Source organism: Zootoca vivipara, chromosome 11, assembly GCF_965207765.1.
Source record: "Zootoca vivipara chromosome 11, rZooViv2.hap1.1, whole genome shotgun sequence".
Lineage (NCBI taxonomy): Eukaryota > Metazoa > Chordata > Lepidosauria > Squamata > Lacertidae > Zootoca > Zootoca vivipara.
Genome location: NC_142594.1, coordinates 51,057,511 through 51,079,168, shown reverse-complemented (window position 1 = coordinate 51,079,168; position 21,658 = coordinate 51,057,511). Strand labels below are relative to the sequence as shown.

At 45.4% G+C, this 21,658-nt stretch overlaps 2 protein-coding genes across 2 annotated transcripts in view; both read left to right on the top strand.

Annotated features, from left to right (window-relative positions):
• The window catches only part of CTDSPL (CTD small phosphatase like), a 63,121-nt gene extending 59,318 nt beyond the window's left edge, over positions 1 to 3,803 (top strand). Inside the window, exon 8 of the mRNA XM_035129292.3 lies at positions 389 to 3,803. Within this exon, the coding sequence (XP_034985183.1) occupies positions 389 to 514 (126 nt within the window). The 3' untranslated portion in view covers positions 515 to 3,803. The remainder of the gene's footprint in view (positions 1 to 388) is intronic.
• Positions 3,804 to 14,318: 10,515 nt separating this feature from the next.
• VILL (villin like) overlaps positions 14,319 to 21,658 on the top strand; it is a 49,926-nt gene continuing 42,586 nt past the window's right edge. The window contains exon 1 of the mRNA XM_035129295.3: positions 14,319 to 14,548. The gene's annotated coding sequence lies outside the window, so the exon portion shown is untranslated. The remainder of the gene's footprint in view (positions 14,549 to 21,658) is intronic.

The following is a 21,658-nucleotide window of genomic DNA, read 5'->3' as shown; positions in this document are numbered from 1 at the left end:
CAGATGCACAGTTCATGACTACTAGTGGACATGTGTTCGGTGTTGCGGGCCAGAAGCCTGTGGAACCCCCTCCGACTCCGATTAAGCACCTGGCACACAGATTTTGACGAGTTTCAGGCACATGACAAAGACTTTTATTATTCCAGCAGGCATCTTATAAAGTAGTGTTTTGGTTTAAGTCCCATTTTATGATGGATTTTGTACCCAATTTATTCTCTGCACAATTATGCTAACCATTATGCCATATCTAAATGCCTTAAATTAAAGTTTCATGCAAGACACTTCCTTTGGGAATGAGGGTAGCTGATTTAGTTTCCAGTGAACGTGTTTAATGTGACACTGTTTGTTTGTTTGTTTGTTTGTTTGTTTGTTTGTTTGTTTGTTTCAGGTGCCTGTGCAGTCGTGGTTTGATGACATGACAGACACAGAATTGTTAGACCTCATTCCTTTCTTCGAAGGACTAAGCAAGGAGGAGGAAGTCTACACTATGCTCCATAAACTCTGCAACAGGTAGCCCTGCAAGGCCACGCCTCTGCTTGACCGTAGCCGCTCCAGGACAGCCAATCCCAGCGCAGCACCTCAGAGAGGCTGCTCGAGTTGTCAAGAGTAACGATGCTCTCGATCTCCCTTTTAACTTGCTGTGCATGAAGGACAATCATGAATCGATGCGACTTAAAATCATGGGAATATTGATGCTGTAAAAGCGACAAGACTACTTGGAGAGAAAGAAAATTTTAAAAAGAAGCCATTTTGAATGGGGACTGTTTTAATGAATTTCCTAAATGGACACAATTTACAGGATCCACTTTTTTTCTTAAAAACATGCCAAAAATATATATATATTGAAAGCTTGATGTTTCAGCAAGTCGACTGGACCCTTTCCCCCACCCAAACCATCCTGCTATGCAGACCATTTTCCCCACCCTGCCCTGCTTATAAGAGCAGTTGACCTGACTCTGAACTTGTCTTTCTTCCACGATGAAGTGCCTTTTTGAATGTTGTTTTCAGATTTTAAAAAGAGACATTTTTGTATCAAGGCGTATTTCCAGGCATCTTTTAGTCTTGTATTGTTTAAATGCTTTAAGAAGAAGAGAGAAAGTTGGGAATCTTTTTATAGAGCACTGTAATATATGGAGACGAAGGCAAAAATTGAAAGAGGCCGCGAGGAGGTCCTGCCTACAAGATTGTGACATTGGGTTTGCATTTGCTATGCTCGGGTCCCATTTGAAAAAGGTTCAGGAATATATACGAGGAGAAAGTCATCTGGGTTTTATATAGGCTGGTGACGCAACTGTCTTACTAATTTGAGTCATGTTTTGCACATAGCTTAGGGTATCTCTGCATTTTTTGACTACATACGACAAAACGGAATGGGATAAACACACAGTGGCAAGGAGCCCTTCAGCACCTTCAGGAGGTGGGGAGAGAGGGGGTCTTGTAATGTCTTTGCTAACGCACAACTGCCAGGTGTTTCAGATGCTGTTAGCGGTGAGCTACCGATAAGCATTGACGACAAATGGGGGTTTATTTATTAAGCTTGAATTCCTTACCGAAAAATGCAAATTGAGCTGTTAAGAAGTGTGGGCCCAAGCCCCAGTGAAAGGACTGCAGGAGATCACACAAGAGCACAACTCCCATTCCTGTCATAATGGGGTGTCTGTGTGTAGGAGACAGGTCCCCCCCTTTTTGTGCCCTGTATATTTTGTTTTTCTTAACTGCTGCTACTGGAGGTTCACTAAACAGAGCTTAACCCTGGCTGTTATACTGTTCTTCGCCACTGTGCCTGTGCTACTGAAAACCTTTTTCTGTAAGCTGCAAAACATGGGCAACAAATGAAGTGCTAGCCTTGTGTATCAAACAGTATTATATATCATAGAATCATAGAATTGTAGAGTTGGAAGGGAACATGAGGATTGTCTAGTCCAACCCCCTGCAATGCAGGAATCCTACCCCAACGCTGAGGCCCACAACCCTGACATTATGAGTCTCATGCTCTACTGTCTCAGCTATATAGGCTAGCTAAATCAAACGTGGCCTGCAAAACTCTTTCAAACTGGGGTTGTGTTCTCATGTGCTTCATTGTGGGATTTTTAAAAAAACTCACTTTCCCCGCTGTGAGAATTACAAAAATGACAATTCTATGCTTACCATTACTTTTCTCTATTTCATTTCATTTTATTCTCCCCACCTACTAGATGAGATTTCAGATTATCACCCCTTTGCAGAAAAGCTCACATTAACAGGACTGAGGTTACCTATATCACACACACGTTGGAGTTACCCAATTGTTTAAAATTGGAGCATTTGTGTTAAGACTCTCAAAGTGTTCTCCATAGCTTGGGCTTTTATGCTTCTTGCATTTTCTATCGCCCCTGCCCCTAATTTGTTCATGTAAAGAATGTCAGTCTTATCCACAGAGAAGTTTTTTTAAAAAAATAGCAAAGGATTCTATCTTTCATACTCTCATCTCTCTCTCTCTCTCTCTCTCTCACTCACACACACACACACACACACACACACCGCTTGAAGCTCCAAAGATGACACACCCAGCAACACAATCCCATTTTGATGATTCGCCTCTCTGCTCCTTTCCTTCCCGATCAATATCTGAGGCCACTTTTTTTTTTCTTTGCACCAACTTGAAATATATAGTTGCTCAGATTAGCCATACTGGACAGGAATTGTCCAAAAGGAAAAAGGAAAAAAAAAACCCTCTTTGGTGCTTAGCCCAGTAAACTGTCAGGTGCAGAAACAGCTTGTCTCTACCTGCCTTTACCTGGGTGTGGCCAGTAGGAGCCGAAAATAGGATTTATAGTCCTCCGCTAAAAACATCGAAGAAGCAGCTTTTAACACATACATAAGAAAAACCAGCCAGCCTCCATGGGCATGAAATAGGTTATCACAGGCACAGCAGAAAACAGAATTGTCACTCCATAGTACAATTTTGCACGGTGTTCGCAGAGCCTCTTACAATTCCACTTGTCCCAAAATTATCGCCCACCTTTCCACATCTTGCTTGCCCACCAGAGGTTATTTAACTGAGTACTGTATGTTTTGTCCGCCAGGAAACCTGGCAACGTAAGAGAAAACCTAGGGGTTGTTTTCTTTTTGATTTTGATTTTTTTTTAAAAAAAATTAGTATGGATTCTGGCTAGTCCATTTAAAGCTTACCTTCAGTCAAAGTGTTCTTTCATTTTTGTATTTGAATGCAGAATAATGAAAAAGTGGTTGTTACTGCCAAAGCGTGTTCTCTGAGCAGTATTTTTCCACTGTGCTTCAGGCCTCCTGAGCCTTGAGTACAGTCTGCAGGGGAAAGTATTCAGGTTGTAGCAAGGGCAGGGATGACGGAGAATGGTTGGAACGAAGGAGAAGTCAACCACGGGTGGTTAATCTCGCTCCCATTAAGCTCCGTGATCTTCCAACCATCGCTTGCCCTTTGTCCCGCCCTTTCTAGCACAACGTGACCTTCTGACAAGTTTTACGTGATCTGTTTGTACCTAACGCAGGCCATTTTCATTCGATGTTCACTTTTTTATAAAAGAAGGGGGGCGGGGAATCATCGATTTTATCTCTTAACCAGTTGCCTTAAATGTCTGTGAATGAATGTCGATATTAAAAGTGTCTTGTAACATTGTGGAATCCACATGCAATAGACAATGGAACTTCTCTTTCTGGTTTCTCTTCTCTCCCCACCCCACCCTCCCCTCCCCCAACTCTAATGAAACATGCTGAAAATAACTCTGGGAAATTTAAAAATCTGCTAAATTCTTGAAATAAATAAATAAATAGTGGTTTATTATAAAGCCATGTGACTCCTTACGGGCGAATGCATTTGTCGTAGCATCGGTAGGTTCTGTGAGCCAAGATCTCGCTCTGCCAAATGGCTCAGGAGTTTGAGGAACCTCATGGGGGGGCGCACGAAATCAGGACCGTTTGACAGGTAAATTGCTCAGATCCATTGCCCAATGTTCTTGTGCATTGCAGAAGTCAGTACATGTTTAAGAGCCTGGGAAGAAAAATCAGCTGTAACCTGCTTTAGTGCACCATAAAATTGCATGGGCTGTTATTTTGAATCCATCGTGTGAGGCAGGGAGCCTCCCACTCTCCATAATACACAGTCCTGAAGTCGGTCTTTGCACTCTCCACTGTCCACTCTCGCATCACATCCAGAGTGCTTTATGGCTTGGCCAAAACTTGTTGATCCGTTGTAAAGATTCAGTGGTTGCTGATACAATATTAAAAGTCCGGTTTATATGAAGTTTATATTTTTACCGCTCATTTGCAAGCTGCAACTTAACCAAACTGGGAGAGATCTATTTCATAAGGCCGTGAGAACAAACAATTCCTTAAATTGCCGTGTGACTGACATTAATGCCCTAGTTTTCTCCTGGTAAAGACGATTATACTAAGGGAACATATTAGTGATGCAGGCTTTTAAACTAAATTTCTGTCAGTCACCCAAGCATGATGCTAAAGCTCTGTTGTTGATTGTATGTTGGGGTTCTGGGTGGGTAAGAATAAAATGGGCATGGACCATCTGATACGGTAGGTACAGTGCCTGCATTTAAGGGTACCCATAGGCCCAGTAGAGCTCTCTTTACCTTCACAATGCATACACAGGAAGTGTGATGGTCCATACAGCTTTCCCTCTCACTTGATAAATCATCTGGTGTTTCTCACTTCCACTGCGGAGAGGGGAAGGGAGCAGAAACTGATAAAGTATGGAGATTTTTTTTCTCTTAAAGTGGAATGGAAGGCGAGGAGAGAGAGAGAGATGTGCAGAGATTTGGAAGGACTACTTCAAGAAATACATATTGCAACTGCTACTTTGGATTGCTTGGGTGGTTCTGTTTCTTTTTGTTTGGCCTCTCCATTGTCATTAAGAGAGAAAAACCAGAGATCTTACTCCCCAAACTCTTCTCATGTCTAGTCTGTGCAATCTCTCTCATTGCATCATTACAAATCAGGGTGATTTGGGAGCAATTGCATATCAAAGAACCCTGGCTTGTATTGCAGAGTTGAAAGTTTTGGGAACTTTAAAACACCTGTACAGTAGTCTATATATTTTCCAGCCCACAAAATGCGCTATAGATCTATGAGTTAAAAAAAATAAACAGAACCACACTGCCCTACGGTTTTTTTTAAAAAAAGCTTTTGCCTCTGATTTCAAAGGTGGGAACTTTTGAGTAGATAGAAGGGCAGTTGGGGTTGGGGCATTGCTTGAAATCTTATCGGCTGCCTATGCAAAAAAAGGCGTTTTTTCTACTTTGTTGTTTAAAATGGGTCACTGGGCATTTCTGAAAGGAAGAAAACGCAAAAGGGTGAACTGTTTGTTAATATAATAAAGGAAATTGTTTACACTTTTTCATGTGTTGAACAATTCCACAGTATTTGAGAAACTTACTACCCTGCGAGTGTTTCCCAGGGAAGGGAACCGAGTGTTGTCAGGGAGGGACCTGAATGATTTCTTGACTATTGCAAATAAAAGGTTTTTTAAACAGTTCAGATACTTGTGCATGTATCTTGGGGGGTGGAAGAGAACACTATCCTTAAAAAAAAACACCCTCTTATTTCCCAATTTAAATGGCATAACTTAATTCCAATTGCTTGCCATCTGCACCACTACTATGAACTTTGCAATATAATAACTTCTGAATTCTGCTGAATAAGCCAATGATTTTTCCATTGCTCCAGTATTGCTTTCTGACTTTTTTTTTAAAAAAAATCAGCTTAATTTAAATTTTATGTTTTACGAAAACTACCAGTATGTCTAAATACTTCAAAATATTTGTTTAGATTTAGGAAATGTTAGAAAAGTTGTTCCGAAAGGGGAGAAGGTGAACTCTATGGAGAAATTAAAGACATGGCTTAAAAGTGTAGAACTGTGTCCAAAACAATATTGGTTTCGTACTTTATGCAAGTCTGGTCATTTCCCCATTTTCTCATTTAATTTTCCAATTAAAGGCAAACATTTTTAAAACTAGAGTCTTAAAAAAAAAGATTTTATTTTTGAAAGCATCTTCCTGAATGTGCAGCTATCAGCACGTCACACTGGAGTAGGAATAAATTCTGCACATTCTGCAATCTGGCTATTTTTTGCCTTTAAAAGTTCGATAAAAGGCTCTGCTCTATTGAGAGGCTGGGATTGGCTGGGGCTTCTTACGCTTCATGCAGAACTTTTTTCAGTCCACTGGGTGGAAGACTTGAGCTAGTCTTTTCAACTGGGGGAAATGCCTTCAAGCTCCTCAAGATTAAAATTCACCTGCTCTTTTTTAAAAAAACTTTAATTTGGGGAACAGCCATCACCCCATCAGTCACGAATGGAGGAGGGGAGAGTAGGTTTCGCAAATTCGCCAAGAATATGGGGAAAACAGCTGTCTCTAAAATATCTGTCCATTGCACTGAATATCCACCTTTCTTCCCATCACGGAACTCAAAAGCAGGATGTGTGAAATTCGTGGGGTGCTCTCATCAAAACACTGACTGGATTCAGAATGGCTTAGCTTCAACAAGGCTGCTGCTTCATAGATCTTCAGAAGATGTCCCCTTGCAATCTCTTGCAAAATTCGGAGGAGTGTGATTTTTGAACCGTAGCTTCGTTGCAGCCCACCCATTGTTTCACGAAGAGCATATTGGGGAACGTTGTTGTTAAAGAGTCGAAATCAGCCCCCTCCGTGTTTGGAGGTGCTACAGAAAAGGAGACGGTCGAGGCTTTTTTGGCCTTCTACTCTTGCTCTTGCTGAAGCAGATCCTCTTCCAATGATAACATTCGTCATAGGTTACTTGCAGGGTGGCAAGAGAATATTGCTTGTTTTATTTCATTTTGATGCATGTATTTTAATTCTGTCATTCCTTCTCTTTGGCCTTGCCTGGGGGGGGGGGAGCTGTGAAATGACACCATTCTCCCCTTTGCAGCTTCCAGCAACTGGTATTCAGAATCGTACTGCCTCATACAATCACCATGGAACAGAACAGACCTGCTGATGAGATGGCGTCAGCAAGAGGCCTTCTCCTACAGAGCAGAGGGGGGCAGTTGGGTATGCAAGAGGTGATATTTTAGGAATCCTGGCCCCAAGACACACAGGACTCTGCGCACGGACAGCAGCACCTTGAACTGAGCCCGAACTTGAACTTTGGTCAGCTGCTTCATATTGCCAGGATGGGAAAGTACTTATTCATTCCACCCACCGCCATTCTTGGGCATTTTATATATCCAGCGAAACGTATACCTACCCAACTCAGCCTTAGGCCAGTCTCTGCTGTAACGAGACGGCAATTTCGGGACTGGTGTTTACAGTTGTTGCCTCTCTCTTTTTCCCTTTCAGGGTGTTTCTTCCTCATTCCTGAAAACGATTCTCAGTTCTAGAGCCTTGCCTGTTCCCTCACCACCACCACCCTGGCAGGACTGCAAACACAGTAGCTAGGAAACTCTCCGGCAACCAGATCTCGGGCAGAATCCCGCCCTGTCTGATCACATGGGAATGGTTTTGTGGGGAACCAGCCCCCCTCCTCTCTCTTCTGCTTTGGAACCAAGATTTTTTCTTTGCTCCCCCCCCCCCATCTCTTTGTTTCTTTATGCCCTTGGCTGACCCCTAAAGATTTCCTGTATGAAGGTGTCAGCTTTTCAGTCAGATACTCCCTAAAGATGCACTAGTAGGTAGCTCTTTAATTCAGCCTAAAACAGGGGTCAGCAAACTTTTTCAGCAGGGGGCCAGTCCACTGTCCCTCAGACCTTGTGGGGGGGGCGAACTATATTGGGGGGGGGAAATGAATGAATCCCTATGCCCCACAAATAACCCAGAGATGCATTTTAAATAAAAGGACACATTCTACTCGTGTAAAAACACGCTGATTCCCGGACCATCCACGGGCTGGATTTAGAAGGCGATTGGGCTGCATCCGGCCCACAGGCCTTAGGTTGCCTACCCCTAGCCTAAACTGTTGGGCTCCCTCCCACCCATGTAGTGAAAAATCCTGTTCATCCATTGGCAAACAATGCTAAAGGTAAAGGGGCCCCTGACCATCAGGTCCAGTCGTGTCCGACTCTGGGGTTGTAGCGCTCATCTCGCTCTATAGGCCGAGGGAACCAGCGTTTGTCCAATGACAGCTTCCGGGCCATGTGGCCAGCATGACAAAGCTGCTTCTGGCGAACCAGAGCAGTGCACGGAAACGCCGTTTACCTTCCCGCCGGAGCGGTCCCTATTTATCTACTTGCAGTTTGATGTGCTTTCGAACTGCTAGGTGGGCAGGAGCTGGGACCGAGCAACAGGAGCTCACCCCATTGCAGGGATTCGAACCGGCGACCTTCTGATCAGCAAGCCCTAGACTCTGTGGTTTAACCCACAGCGCCACCTGGGTCCCTAGTTTATTCTAAATAGTGCATGTGTGAGAGGGAAGGAAGGGGAGCCAGTGTGCTGCAGGGTTGGTTGTCCTGCAGTGATACCAAGCCATCTTTTGGAGAGAGAGTTGAGAAGGAAAATCATAGAATCGTAGAGTTGAAAGGACACCCCACGGTCATCTAGTCCAACCCCCTGCAATGCAGAAATCTCAGCTAAAGCATCCATGACAGATGGCCACCCAACCTTTCCTTCAAAACCTCCAAGGAAGGAGAGTCCACCACCTCCCGATGGAGACCATTCCACAGTCGAACAGCTCTTGCTGTCAAAAAGTTTTTTCCCCTGGTGTTAAGTTGGAATCTCCCTTCTCCTAACTTGAAGCCGTTGCTTCAAGTCCTACCCTCTAGAGCAGGAGGAAACTTGCTTGTTCTCTCTTCCATGTGACGGCCCTTGAGATTGTTGAAGATGGCCTTCCTATCACTTCTCAATCTCCCCTTTTCCAGCTAAACGCCTGGTGTAGAGAGGAAGAGAACAAGTTTATTTGTTTGCCAGTTTCCCAAAAACCCAGCTGAGCAGAAAATGGGTCGCAACAGTCACAAAGGAATTAACAAAAGCGATGCTTCCTAACACAAAAGAAATGGACAATAAAAGGTGCAAAAAATGCAATAAATGAATTGGAGCAATGCAAAATAGCAAACTCATAAAATGCCAGCTCAATTTCAGAAGGGCCTTGGAACCCCTGGTATTTGGGGGTGCCAAGTTGCGGGAACAGCAGCGAGGGATAGTGAGAGGACTCTTGTGGAAACTCCAATGACTTAGGCCCCAAGTTTCTGAAAGACCACATCTGCACTGCAAGCCCTCTTGAGTGTTAAGATTAGCAAGGGAAGTGGCTCTTGCTAATTATGCCATATTGCTGCCTTATGGCGAGACAGACCTGTGGCCCATCTAGCTCTACCTTGCCAACTCTGGGTGGCAGTGGCTCTCCAGAGTTTCAGAATAGTTGCTCCCTGCCCTGCCTGGGACCTCCTGCATGCTCTGCTACTGAGCTGTGGCCTTTGTGCAGTTCCTGATCATGTGCAAAGAGCCTAGACCCTCACTCGCCGTCTTTCTCGTGTGGGCTGCTTCCCCTCCACCTAACCCTACCTCGCCAGGTTGTCGTCACGAGAAAAAGGAGCAGAAACTTCACAGATCCACCAGCTCTTTAATCCCTTGCAGGGAACGGGGAGATAGCGTAGTTGCGGCTAAATGCAATCAAAAGCTCGCGCCACGTCAGTTTCCCCCCCGTTTAAATTGCAACGGAGGCCGCAGGGGTGGTCTGTGGGATACGAATAATGGGAAGGGAGGCTCAGGCAAGTATTTTAAAACCTTTAAATTACAGCCTTAAATCTCGACCCAAGCGTTAAGTGGCAGTGTTCCGGGAGAGAGCAGAGAGCCAGGGACCTCAACCGTGGCAGGGGGTTGCTTAGGGGGGCAGTAGCTCGAGATCAAAACTGGCTGGAACAAGGGAGAGAGAGACAGCCTGGAGGGAAGTGTGGGACAAAGAAAATCGCCTAACTAGGTCCCTGCACAATGGCACAGCCCACAGCAGGGAGGCATTCCCTGGCTCGCTCTCTTCTTTGACTCCACAATAGGAAAACTTCCTGTGGTCTGTCCACTGCGTGCCAAGGTATAGAGCAGGGAGCTGATGCAGGAATGCAGGTTCTCGGGTTTTGAGCTTGCCATTGATGGTCCTGTCCTTCTAAGGGGACAGATCCTTACATTTAGCTTTTTAAAAATAAAATGAATATCCTTGCGAAGAAATAACCATAGATGCTATGGCTACCAAAATGCACTTGGTGACTGGCAGCGATTAGCTGAGCTGCCCTTGTGTCACAGAAGGCAGAAGAGTCAACGGCCTCTTCCCTTCCACTGCGTAAAGCACTGAGCACAGTCGCACATTGGAAGTCGAACGGAATCCATTCCGGAAGTCCGTTCGGCTTCCACAACGTTCGAAAGCCAAAGCACAGCTTCTGGTGGAATCGGAAGCTGCGGAAGCTCCTTTGGACGTTTGTCTTCCAAAAATGGTTTGAAAACCGGAACACTCACTTCTGGGTTTAGATCGTTTGGGAGCCAATTTCTTTGGCAGTCGAGGCGTTCGAGAACCAAAGTACGACTGTACATCCTGCGACAGTGCTGGTTTTTAGTAGTAGTAGTAGTAGTAGTAGTAGTAGTAGTAGTAAAGGTAAAGGGACACCTGACCTTTAGGTCCAGTCATGGACGACTCTAGGGTTGTGCGCTCATCTCGTTCTATAGGCCGAGGGAGCTGGTGTTTGTCCGCAGACAGCTTCTGGGTCATGTGGCCAGCATGACTAAGCTGCTTCTGGCGAACCAGAGCAGTGCACAGAAATACCATTTACCTTCCCACCGGAGCGGTACCTATTTATCTACTTGCACTTTGAGGTGCTTTCGAACTGCTAGGTTGGCAGGAGCAGGGATCAAACAACAGAAGCTCACCCCATTACAGGAATTCGAACCACCGACCTTCTGATTGGCAAGCCCTAGGCTCTGTGGTTTAGACCACAGCCCCACCCGCGTAGTAGTAGTAGTTGTTGTTTAGTCGTTTAGTCGTGTCCGACTCTTCGTGACCCCATGGACCATAGCACGCCAGGCACTCCTGTCTTGCACTGCCTCCCGCAGTTTGGTCAAACTCATGTTCGTAGCTTCGAGAACACTGTCCAACCATCTCGTCCTCTGTCGTCCCCTTCTCCTAGTGCCCTCAATCTTTCCCAACATCAGGGTCTTTTCCAGGGAGTCTTCTCTTCTCATGAGGTGGCCAAAGTATTGGAGCCTCAGCTTCACGATCTGTCCTTCCAGTGAGCACTCAGGGCTGATTTCCTTAAGAATGGATAGGTTTGATCTTCTTGCAGTCCATGGGACTCTCAAGAGTCTCCTCCAGCACCATAATTCAAAAGCATCAATTCTTCGGCGATCTATGCTTGCCCATGCTACGAAGAAAGGATAGGAATGAACCAAAGCATTGGCAGCATCTCATTTTCCAGTGTCATCATCCTGTTCATCTCTCCTGTTGTTAAAATATGGCTCTCAGGCCAGGTGTGTAAACAGAGAGTAAACAGAAAGCAGCTCTCCCACCCGACGCCTCCCAGAGCACACACATTGCCTGGTCTCTTTTGAGCCTATAGTTTGAATTATGAGAGAGGCTGAGTCATGAGCAAATAGCCATCTCTATTATGCAAGTTTGGAAGAACAGATCCCTTCCGCTTAAAGTTTAAAGTTTGCATTCATTTATGAAATGTCTTTTGTCACTTCCCCCTAAAAAGACCCAGGCCAGGTGATGTACAGCATATTTTTTTGTTATTCTTTTGAAGTGACACACAAAATTTATTTTAAGAATTGTATTTTTTTAATAAAATAAAAAAGCAGGCATGCACAGATGGTACCCATAGCTAAGTATTATCTGCACTGACTTGTGGGTGTTCTCGAGAATTTGAAGCAGGGAGCATCTCCCTGTCCTACCTGGATTGAATCTGGGACATTTGCATGCAAAGCCGAGGGATAGGCAAATCTATCCATTTTGGTTACCCTCTGTTTCTCATCTTTCCAATTTTAACTTCAGTTCTCCCTATTTCCCACACGAGTACGTGACATTTTAAAAAATTTAATCCACGTGAAAATTCACCAACATTTGCGTGTGACTTTCTCCAATACAGTGATACCTTGGTTCTCAAACCTAGTCCGTTCCAAAACCAAGGTGCGCTTTCCCATAGAAAGTAATGCAAAATGGATTAATCCCTTCCAGACTTTTAAGAACAACCCCTTAAACAGCAATTTAACGTGAATTTTACTATCTAAGGAGACCATTGATCCATAAAATGGAAGCAATAATCAATGTACTGTACTATAAAATAAATAAGACACTATTGTAGGTGATTATATATATATATATATATATATATATATATATATATATATATATATACACACATTCTTACCTGTACTGATGATAGTCATGGTTTGGATGGGGGGCTTTTATCCATTTCTGCAGTCACACAATCTATCCATCCATCCATCCATCCATCCATCAGTAGCTGAACTGGGTTCCAAACAGTCACAAAAACAAATTAACCGAAAAAGCCTCAAAAACAAAAACGCAAAATAAATAGCAAAAACAAAAGCGTCAAACTTAATCCGTTCTGGAAGTCCATTTGACTTCCGAAATATTCAAAAACCAAGGTGCAGCTTCTGATGGGTGCAGGCGCCCCAGAAACAATAGTCAACAGTTTCCTCTCCTGATGAACCCGGCAGAACAAATTCTGCCGACTGTGTTCAGAACTACGCATGTACCATCTCTGATAAGAGAGGCGGCACAATAAGCTGTTCTGTTTTCTAGGCTGATCAGCCAAGCCAAAACTTTTTCCTTTCCTGACTAGCTCAGGAAATTTATGCCTGAGGGCTAAGTGAGGGGTGTGCATACACAAACACACACACACACACACACACAGAGAGAGAGAGAGAGAGCATATTAATTTGGTATTCTGTCACCTGATGCTCAACTTAAGCCAAATTTCTTGGCTGTGTGACTCAGAGAGAGCAAGAGGAAAAGGCAGCAGGGAAGGGAACCAGGCTGTTCTTGGGTGGTTGTCTAGGCAGTGGAGGCTGGTCCATTGGGACTAAGTCTGCTCTTAGCTACTCCCTCATCTGCCTGTCTTAAACATAGCATTGTAGAGTTGGAAGAGACCCCGGGGGTCATCTAGTCCAACCCCCTGCAATGCAGGGATCTCAACAAAACGTCCATGACAGATGGCCATCCAACCTCTGCTAAAAAAAACCAACAACCCTCCAGTGAAGCAGTCAGCTCCACTGTCAAAAAGCTCTTACTGTCCAAAAGTCCAGCATCTTGGAAGCAAATGAGAAGGGGGAAACCTAGAATAATGCACAGTACTGCCACACAAGAGCCATTTCACACATTACACAGGCACAAACGTGGGTACGCTGCTGAGGCAGGAATCCAGAGACATCTACTACCACCTTGCGATGGGCAGATCTATCCATTTCGGCCCCTCTCTGCTTTCCGATCTTACGTCCGGCACATCTCCAGATCCTTTTGCAAAAAGAATGCAAAGTCGTTCTTGCAGAAATTCGCTGGCAGATAGAACCACAGATTTGCAGAGCTGGAAGTGACCCTGAGAATCCTCTGGTCCAAGCCCCTCCAATGCAGGGATCTTTCCCCCCAACATGGGGCTTGAACCCAGGACCCTGAGATTAAGAGCCTCATGCTCTACTGGCTGAGCCATCCCAGCGATGTGAACACTTCCCGTACCATAAGCATTTTCATATGGATTCTTACCTAAAATACATTTTTCCTGACTCAGTGCAGTGTGATGTGGTGCTTAGAGGTCAGACAAGGACCTGGGAGGTTTGGGGTTCAAATCCCCCTCCCTGATTTTGGACCAGTCACCGTCTCTCAACTCTAACCTACCTCACAAGGTGGTTGTGGGGATTCACTGAGAACTGCGTAGAAAACCATGTTTGCCACCGTGAGCCCTTTGAAGGAAAAAGGTGGGGAACAAATTTTGATGGTGTTTCCTGCTTGGCAGGGGGGTGGACTGGATGTGGTCTCTTCCAACTCTACGATTCTATGAAATGCAATCAATAAAACAGTCATTTTTCAAATACCGTTTTTGAGAATGTCTGCATTTTTACGCTCGTTTTGTGCCCTTTTTCTGGCTGGCGAACTGCACCACAAAATTCAGAGGACGGTGCATTTGAAGACTAGCTGCATTTCAACGTTTGTCACATCCAAAACTTTGCTGAGCAGCAAACATGCACCGCCTCACATCTGCTTGCCTCACAGAACATCCTAGGTAAAAAGTGTCTGTGTGTCAGAGAGAGAGAGAGAGAGAGGTCTGCCTAGCCCTGTTTCGCCCAGTCGAGAGCAGCACATTTTGGTTGCATTTCCTTGCTCTGTGGAGTGCTGAAACCTTCCGTCGAAAGCATGTCTCATGCAAGAGGATGGGTGTGACTCGCCGGGAGGCTGGCCTCCACCGCCTTGCTTAAGTACACTATTGAATTACCTTACTCTTTGCCATGCCCCCTTCTGCCAGAGGGAGCCCAGGAGGAGAGAGAGCGTGTCAGGAGCCAGCGATCTGCTCAGTGGTGCATTTCAGGTGGCAGGGAAAAAAGAAGGAGGAGGAGGAGAGGATCTGGATAAGAAGGTAAGTGGAATCTCCTGAGTTCCTATGGCAAGGGACAGAGCTGTGTGAGGCTGTGGACCCGTTTGGCAGCCCGTTTGCGGACAAAGCGTAGTTAAAAGTCGCCTACAATTGCCCCCTTTGGAAGAAATGGGGCCTGTTTAAAAGTCCCTGCTAAGGACAGGATGACACAGAAACTCCCGAAGTGACCTTAGAAGCAAACTGGTTTATTTGGATCGAATCCAGTCCAAGGGAGAAAGGGCTACTTCTTCCCAAGGGTTGCCACCCAGCTTTGATTTGAAGGCAGCATTTAGATCTGTGTTTTCCCGCTGCATCTATTGGGGTTGCCATGTTTCCTCGCCGCAGGGCTCCTATGCTACCAAGAGGAGCGTGGTGTCAGGCCAAAATACAAGGGGTGCGAACTGGGACCTTTTCCAGCGTGGTGGGGTGGGTGTGTAGATTTCTTCTTCCCGTGGTGTCGCTAATAAAGGGGGCAAGGGGTCAGCTGAATCCTCTTCAGAAAGATTTGCAGAAATTACTGTTTTTATTACACCATTGGAAATCGCCTTTTGCTGGGTGGTAGAGGAAGCCCTTTCTAAACCGAATACGTACATAACATATATCCAAGACAATAGCTGGCTTTTTTCTTCCAGCGCAGTCTAATTGCTTTGACTTTCACACAACAAGTAATTATCTCTGTTTTGTTCAGTGTCGGGCTGGGTTTAATTTAAAAGTTCTTTACACTTCTTGTTTCAGAGGGCAGGAAGGGGGAAGAAGAGATTGTCTAGATTTTCTCAATTGATAAAGGATTCCTGTAGCCAAAGCAACTGATCAGCTAAATATGACAGCTTGCCTTGTGTCCTTTTTAAAAAAAGAAAAGAAAAATAATTTGGCTGCGTACACACAAATTCAAGGACCCTTGTTGCCTGGTTTTTCTACGCTGGTTCCTCTTCCCTCTATTAATTTGAGATGCAAAGCAGGTTCAAGAAGACCTGGACTCTTTACATGGTGGTTTACTTCAGAGTAACACCGGATAGTATCTTAGAAGGGGCGCTGGGCTATTTTTTTTAAGGCAGTGCTAGCCGAGAGCGCAAACTGTTTAATGTAGAAAAGAGGAAGTGAAGTGTATTTATTCCCAAACGTGGGAAACTTTGCTAAAGATAATATTGACGAAAGGTGCATTATTTTTCCACAGGCATAATTGGGCAGGGAATCAGTTGCGGACTGCTGGGGTGGGGGGTGGGGGCAGGCAATATTGGTTAAGCTGTTGCACCCTTCCAGTGCCACTTAATTCCAGGCCGAAATGGCGCCCATACAACCATATGCAGTGTTGGGCCTGAGGGCCACACTCATTCTTAGCCAAGCTTCCAGGGGCCTCATCTCTGCCACGCCCAGGTAAGCAGCAGTGACGCTTGTGTCAGCCACTCCTGCAAAACTCTAATGGGGAAACCAATCCATTGCATTCTCTCTCTCTCTTTCTCTCTCTCTATCATTTTGCCTGCCTCTTCCTCCCTAGACCAGTTTCATAATATTTCTGGAAGCATTTAAAGTGGTTAAGAGTTTTTTTAAAATGATTTTTGTTAGGATTTGGCCTAAGGGGTCCAGTAACATGGCCCTGATAAGAGTGTCGGTGAATGTTGCAGAACCAAAAAGCACTTCCTACTACAGCCAAGTAGGAATTTCATAGAATCGTAGAGTTGGAGGGGACCCCCAAGGGTCATCTATTCCAACCACTCTGCAACGCAGGAATTTCAGCTAAAGCATCCCTGACAGATGGCCATCTAACCTCTGCTTTTAACACACACACCCCAGGAAGGAGGGCCCAGCACCTCTCGAGGGAGTCCGTTCCACTGTTGAACAGCTCTTACTGTCAGAAATTTCTTCCTGATGTTTAGCTGGAATCTCCTTTCTTGTTACTTGAAGCCATTGGTTTGGGTCCTAGCTTCTGGAGCAGGAGAAAGCATTTATGAGAAGACATTTCTCTCAGAGAATGCCTGAGAAATTTATTTGCAGACTTTCTCCTGAATATTCTCCATTTCTCTCCACCCCTTCACAACATCCCGGAACATTGTGGAGGAGTCAAAATGGGGGCAACACAAGTTGTTGCTGTTAGAGAGGGAGGGGGAGAGAGAGAGAGAGACTGTGATGCTCTTGCCACTGTTGATGTGGAGCCCCACGTCTGAGAATTTCCCCTCTTCTGGAGAAATTTGGTGAATTTGTTCCTTGCCACCACCATCCCTTCCAGTTCTTCTGCCCACAAGTCGGTGGAGGGGATTTCAAGAAGCCATTGGCACAGAGCTCCCTTTTCCAGCACATGGCCTGCAACACAAGCTCTTCCCTTTTCAATAGCAGAATCGGGCTGATTTTTGCTCCGATAAGCCCCAGAGAGAAGCAATTCTCAGGGCCTGTTCTATCCCGTTCCTGCTGGTTCTAGGCAAAGCGAGGTGGACTCCCCTGCCCGCCACAGCTCAAACAAGCGAGCCCTTCTCCTCCCTCCCTTTCTCTGCCTCGCTCCCTCCCTCCCATGACATTCCTCGCTAAGGACTTGGTGGCAACGGTTGCTAAAGCCTTCCCAGGCGGCTGTGTGAAGAAGTCTGCAGGTTTCAGAGAGAGGAGAGATCATTTTGCTTCCAGGCTGATTCCACAAGGAGAAGGAAGCAGAGAGGCATTGCCATGGAAGACAACAGCAGTTTCCAACAATCGGGGAAGCTCTGGCAGCAAGTGATGAGAAAGGCAATCTTGTGTTGCAGAAATCCAACACATTTAATAATAATAATAATAATAATAATAATAATAATAATAAATTTTTATTTATACCCCGCCCTCCCCAGTCAAAAACCAGGCTCAGGGCGGCTGACACCAACAGAATTACAATAAAACATAAAAACCATTAATTAAAATACAGATTAAAATACAGTATTAAAATTTAAAGTTCATTTTTATAGAATCATAGAATTGTCGCAAGGGTTCTCCGAGGGTCATCTAGTCCAACCCTCGGCAATGCATTGATGGTCATCCAACCTCTGCTTTAAAACCTCCAAGGAAGGAGAGTCCACAACCTTCTGAGGGAGACGGTTCCACTATAGAACAGCTCTTACTATCAGAAAGTTCCTCCTGATATTTAATCAGAAACTCCTTTCTTGTAGCTTGAAACCATTGTATTGAGTCCTGCCCTCCAGAGCAGGATAAAACATGCTTGCTCCATCGTCCATGTGATAGCCCTTTAGATATGTGAAGATGGCTGTCATATATCCTCTCAGTCTCCTCTTTTCCAGGCCAAACATATCCAACTCCCTCGACTGTTCCTCATCAGGCTTGGTTTCCAGACCCTTGATTGTCTTGGTTGGCCTCCTCTGCGCACTTTCCAGTTTGTCAACATCCTTCTTAAATTTTGGTGCCTAGAAATTTTTTTGTGTGTCTTTCAGTCAAATTGGTTCTCAAGGTTGTGTACAACTGGTGGTGGCAAAAGGAGTATATGCAGCAATAATAAACACAAATAAACTCTCTGCAGCTTCATAGAATCATAGAATCATAGAGTTGGAAGAGACCACAAGGGCCATCCAGTCCAACCCCCTGCCAAGCAGGAAACACCATCAAAGCATTCTTGACATATGCCTGTCGGTAGTGGCACCCACCCTGTGGAATGCCCTCCCACTAGAGGTCAAAGAGAACAACAATTACCAGACCTTTAGAAGGCATCTCAAGGCAGCCCTGTTTAGGGAAGCTTTTAATGTTTGATGGATTTCTATATTTTAGTGTTTTGTTAGAAGCCGCCCAGAGTGGCTGGGGGAACCCGGCCAGATGGGCGGGGTATAAATAATATATTATTATTATTATTATTATTATTATTATTATTATTATTATTATTATTGTCAAGCCTCTGCTTAAAGACCTCCAAAGAAGGAGACTCCACCACACTCCTTGGTAGCAAATTCCACTGCCGAACAGCTCTTACTGTCAGGAAGTTGTCAGCTCTTACTGTCAGCTGCCTTACAGCTCTTACTGTCAGCAATTATAGCTGAGTGCTCTTTATGATATGAAGTGGTGGAAGCAACCTCACCGCAGCTGCTCCTTCTCTGGCCACGCTGGTGTCCCACTTGTCACGCTGGTCTTCCTGGGAGGTAGAAGGTGGGCCACGGTATTCGGCTCTCCGCTCCCAAGGCAAAATGAAAGACAGCAAATCAAACACACACACACATACACCCTAAAATGAATAAAAGTGTGAAACAGGCTGAAATGGAACAGAACGGTAAATCAAAAAGAAGGCGCTGGAAATCAAAAGGCCAGTGTCAGGAGTATGGGCAGGAGTCAGGCTCTGGGACCTGTAGTGCTTTGCAGGACTGGGGCCTGCCTCAGCTTGTACTGGAGAAGCAAGGAGTGGCCACTCAGGTGAGGCCTCAGCTTCTGCTGGAGAAGCAAGGAGTGGCCACTCAGGTGAGGCCACTTGATACCTCACTGCACCTGGTGGCAGGAGCTGGGAGGGATAAAAGCTCAGCATTTCCCTTCAGCTCTTTGCCACAGCAACGCTATCCCTGCCTGGTTGCATCTGGCCTCTTGATCCTCGACCCTTGGACCTTCGCCTTGCCGACGCCTTGCTCCTTGACTCCCAGACCTTCGCCTCTGCCTTGCTCCTTGACCCTGCAACTGCCTGCTGCTGGACCCTCAGCCCTGCACCTGTTCCTGCTTCTAAACCACCATCTTGCCTCTGGTCCTGACGTCCTCAGCCAGGGCTTCAACCGCCCGCCGACCGGACCGTGACAGTCAGAGTGTGGAACGGCATTTGTGACAAGGCAGAATCATAGTAGACCTGGTGGGTGGCTACCCTAACTCCCACCGGCTTGCATCGTTGTGGGTTCAAATTCCACCCTCCCCCAAACCAGGTAGTGTGGAGCCTGTGGACCTTTAAAATAAAAAAGAAGGGACATAACCAAGGGTGTCTTCAGAAGTGTCCAATATCGTGATGCAGCAGCTAAAGCTAGCACTTCTGCCACTTTTGCAGATCACAGGATTATAGAATTGTAGATGTTCCACTGCAGTACCTTTTGTGCTACAACTGATGTTGTTTTCCATCTTCAAAAGGTGGGGTGGGGTGAGGAAGCCAGGCACCTGCCTCAGCTTAACATCGATACCAGGAAAGGTCCTAGAACAGATAACTGAACTGCGAACTCATAGAAAAGAACGTTGCGATGACTAAGAGCAAGCAAGGGTTTCTCCAAAGCAAGTCATGCAAGACAAAGCTGATTTCTTATTCTGAGAGAGTTACAAGCTTGGTGGATCCGAGGAATGCTGTGGATGTAGTATGTCTTGATTTCAGTAAGGCTTTTGATAAAGTTGTCTGTGATATTCATGCAGAGAAGCTGATATAATGTAGGCTAGCTAGACTATGTTCCTGTTTGGTGAGTGACCAAACCCAAAGAGTGCTCACTAATGGCTCCTTGTTGTCCTGGAAAAAGTGACAAGTGGGGTGCTACAAGGTTTCTGTCCTGGGGCCAGTGTTGTTCAACATCTTCATAAATGAATTTGATGAAGGAATAGAGGAACTGCTCATCAGATTTGCAGATGACGCGAAACTGGGAGAAGTAACTAATATTACAGAAGACAGAAGACAGCATTCAGTATGTCCTTAACTGATTGGAGAACTGGGCTCAAACTAGTAAAATGAATTTCAGTTAGGGCAAGTGTAAGGTTTGAAAATTTGGCAGGAATAATCAGATGCACAAATATAGGATGGTCGTAGTACTGCTCTATTCTACCTTGGTCAGGCCACACCTGGAATACTGTGACCAATTCTAGGCACCAAAATTTAAGAAGGATGTTGACAAACTGGAACGTGTGCAGAGGAGGGAGGCCAAGAGGATCAAGGGTCTGGAAACCAAGCCTGATGAGGAACGGTTGAGGGAATTGGCCTGGAAAAGAGAAGAGGGAGAGGAAATAGGACAGCAATCTTCACATATCTAAAAGGTTGTCACATGGATGGTGGAGGAAGCATGTTTTATCCTGCTCTGGAGGGTAGGAGCCAAGCCAATAGTTTCAAGCTACAAGAACGGAGATTCCAACTAAATATCAGGAAGAACTTTCTGACAGTTAGAGCTGTTCAATAGTGGAACCGTCTCCCTTAGGAGGTTGTGGACTCTCCTTCCTTGGAGGTTTTAAAGCAGAGGTTGGATGGCCATCTGTCATGGATGCTTTAGCTGAGATTCCTGCATTCCAACTCTCCAATTTTACGATTCTTTGATATTGCATGTTTTCATTTTAAGTACCAGGGAAACACAGGGAGCCATATACAGGTCAGTTGCACCCACATAGCATGGAATATGTTCACAGGAGAAAGTAATTCTGAGTTCCACCCTGTAACTGGTTGCATATTAATGTAGATCTTTTCAGTTGCTGCAGGAAGGTAGCGGCTTACTATAGCACGTCAACGATTTACGCCTGGGTGTGTGTGTGTGATAGAATGTGTTGGTGTGGCAGCGTCAAAGAAAAGGCGCCGAGGGATGTCTCTGTTCAGCCCATGGATAATTTTTGCCCAATGTTGTTGTTGTTGTTTAGTCGTTTAGTTGTGTCCAACTCCTCGTGACCCCATGGACCATAGCACGCCAGGCACTCCTGTCTTCCACTGCCTCCCACAGTTTGGTCAAACTCATGTTGGTGGCTTCGAGAACACTGTCCACCCATCTCATCCTCTGTCTTCCCCTTCTCCTAATGCCCTCCATCTTTCCCAACATCAGGGTCTTTTCCAGGGAGTCTTCTCTTCTCATGAGGTGGCCAAAGTATTGGAGCCTCAGCTTCACGATCTGTCCTTCCAGTGAGCACTCTGGGCTGATTTTCTTAAGAAACAGCTATTTTGCCCAATAGCTGTGGCAAAACCTGCCTCCCAATTTCTTGAAAGTTCTCTCCCACAGCAAACAGGGCTTCTGTTATCCTTCCTTATTCTCAAGCCACTTTGGAATTTATTTCCCATTCTGGCGGCTGTAGGGTCGTGCTGACCTTATGGCTTCAAAGTGTCTGAGGGCGATATGTGTGGTTTTCTCCTTCTATCCACCGAACATTTCTCCAGCGCTTCGCAGCAATCCCTGACTACTCATAATCCCTGAACTGGAAAAAGCCTTGTGGCAGAATTTACCTCAGGGTGTC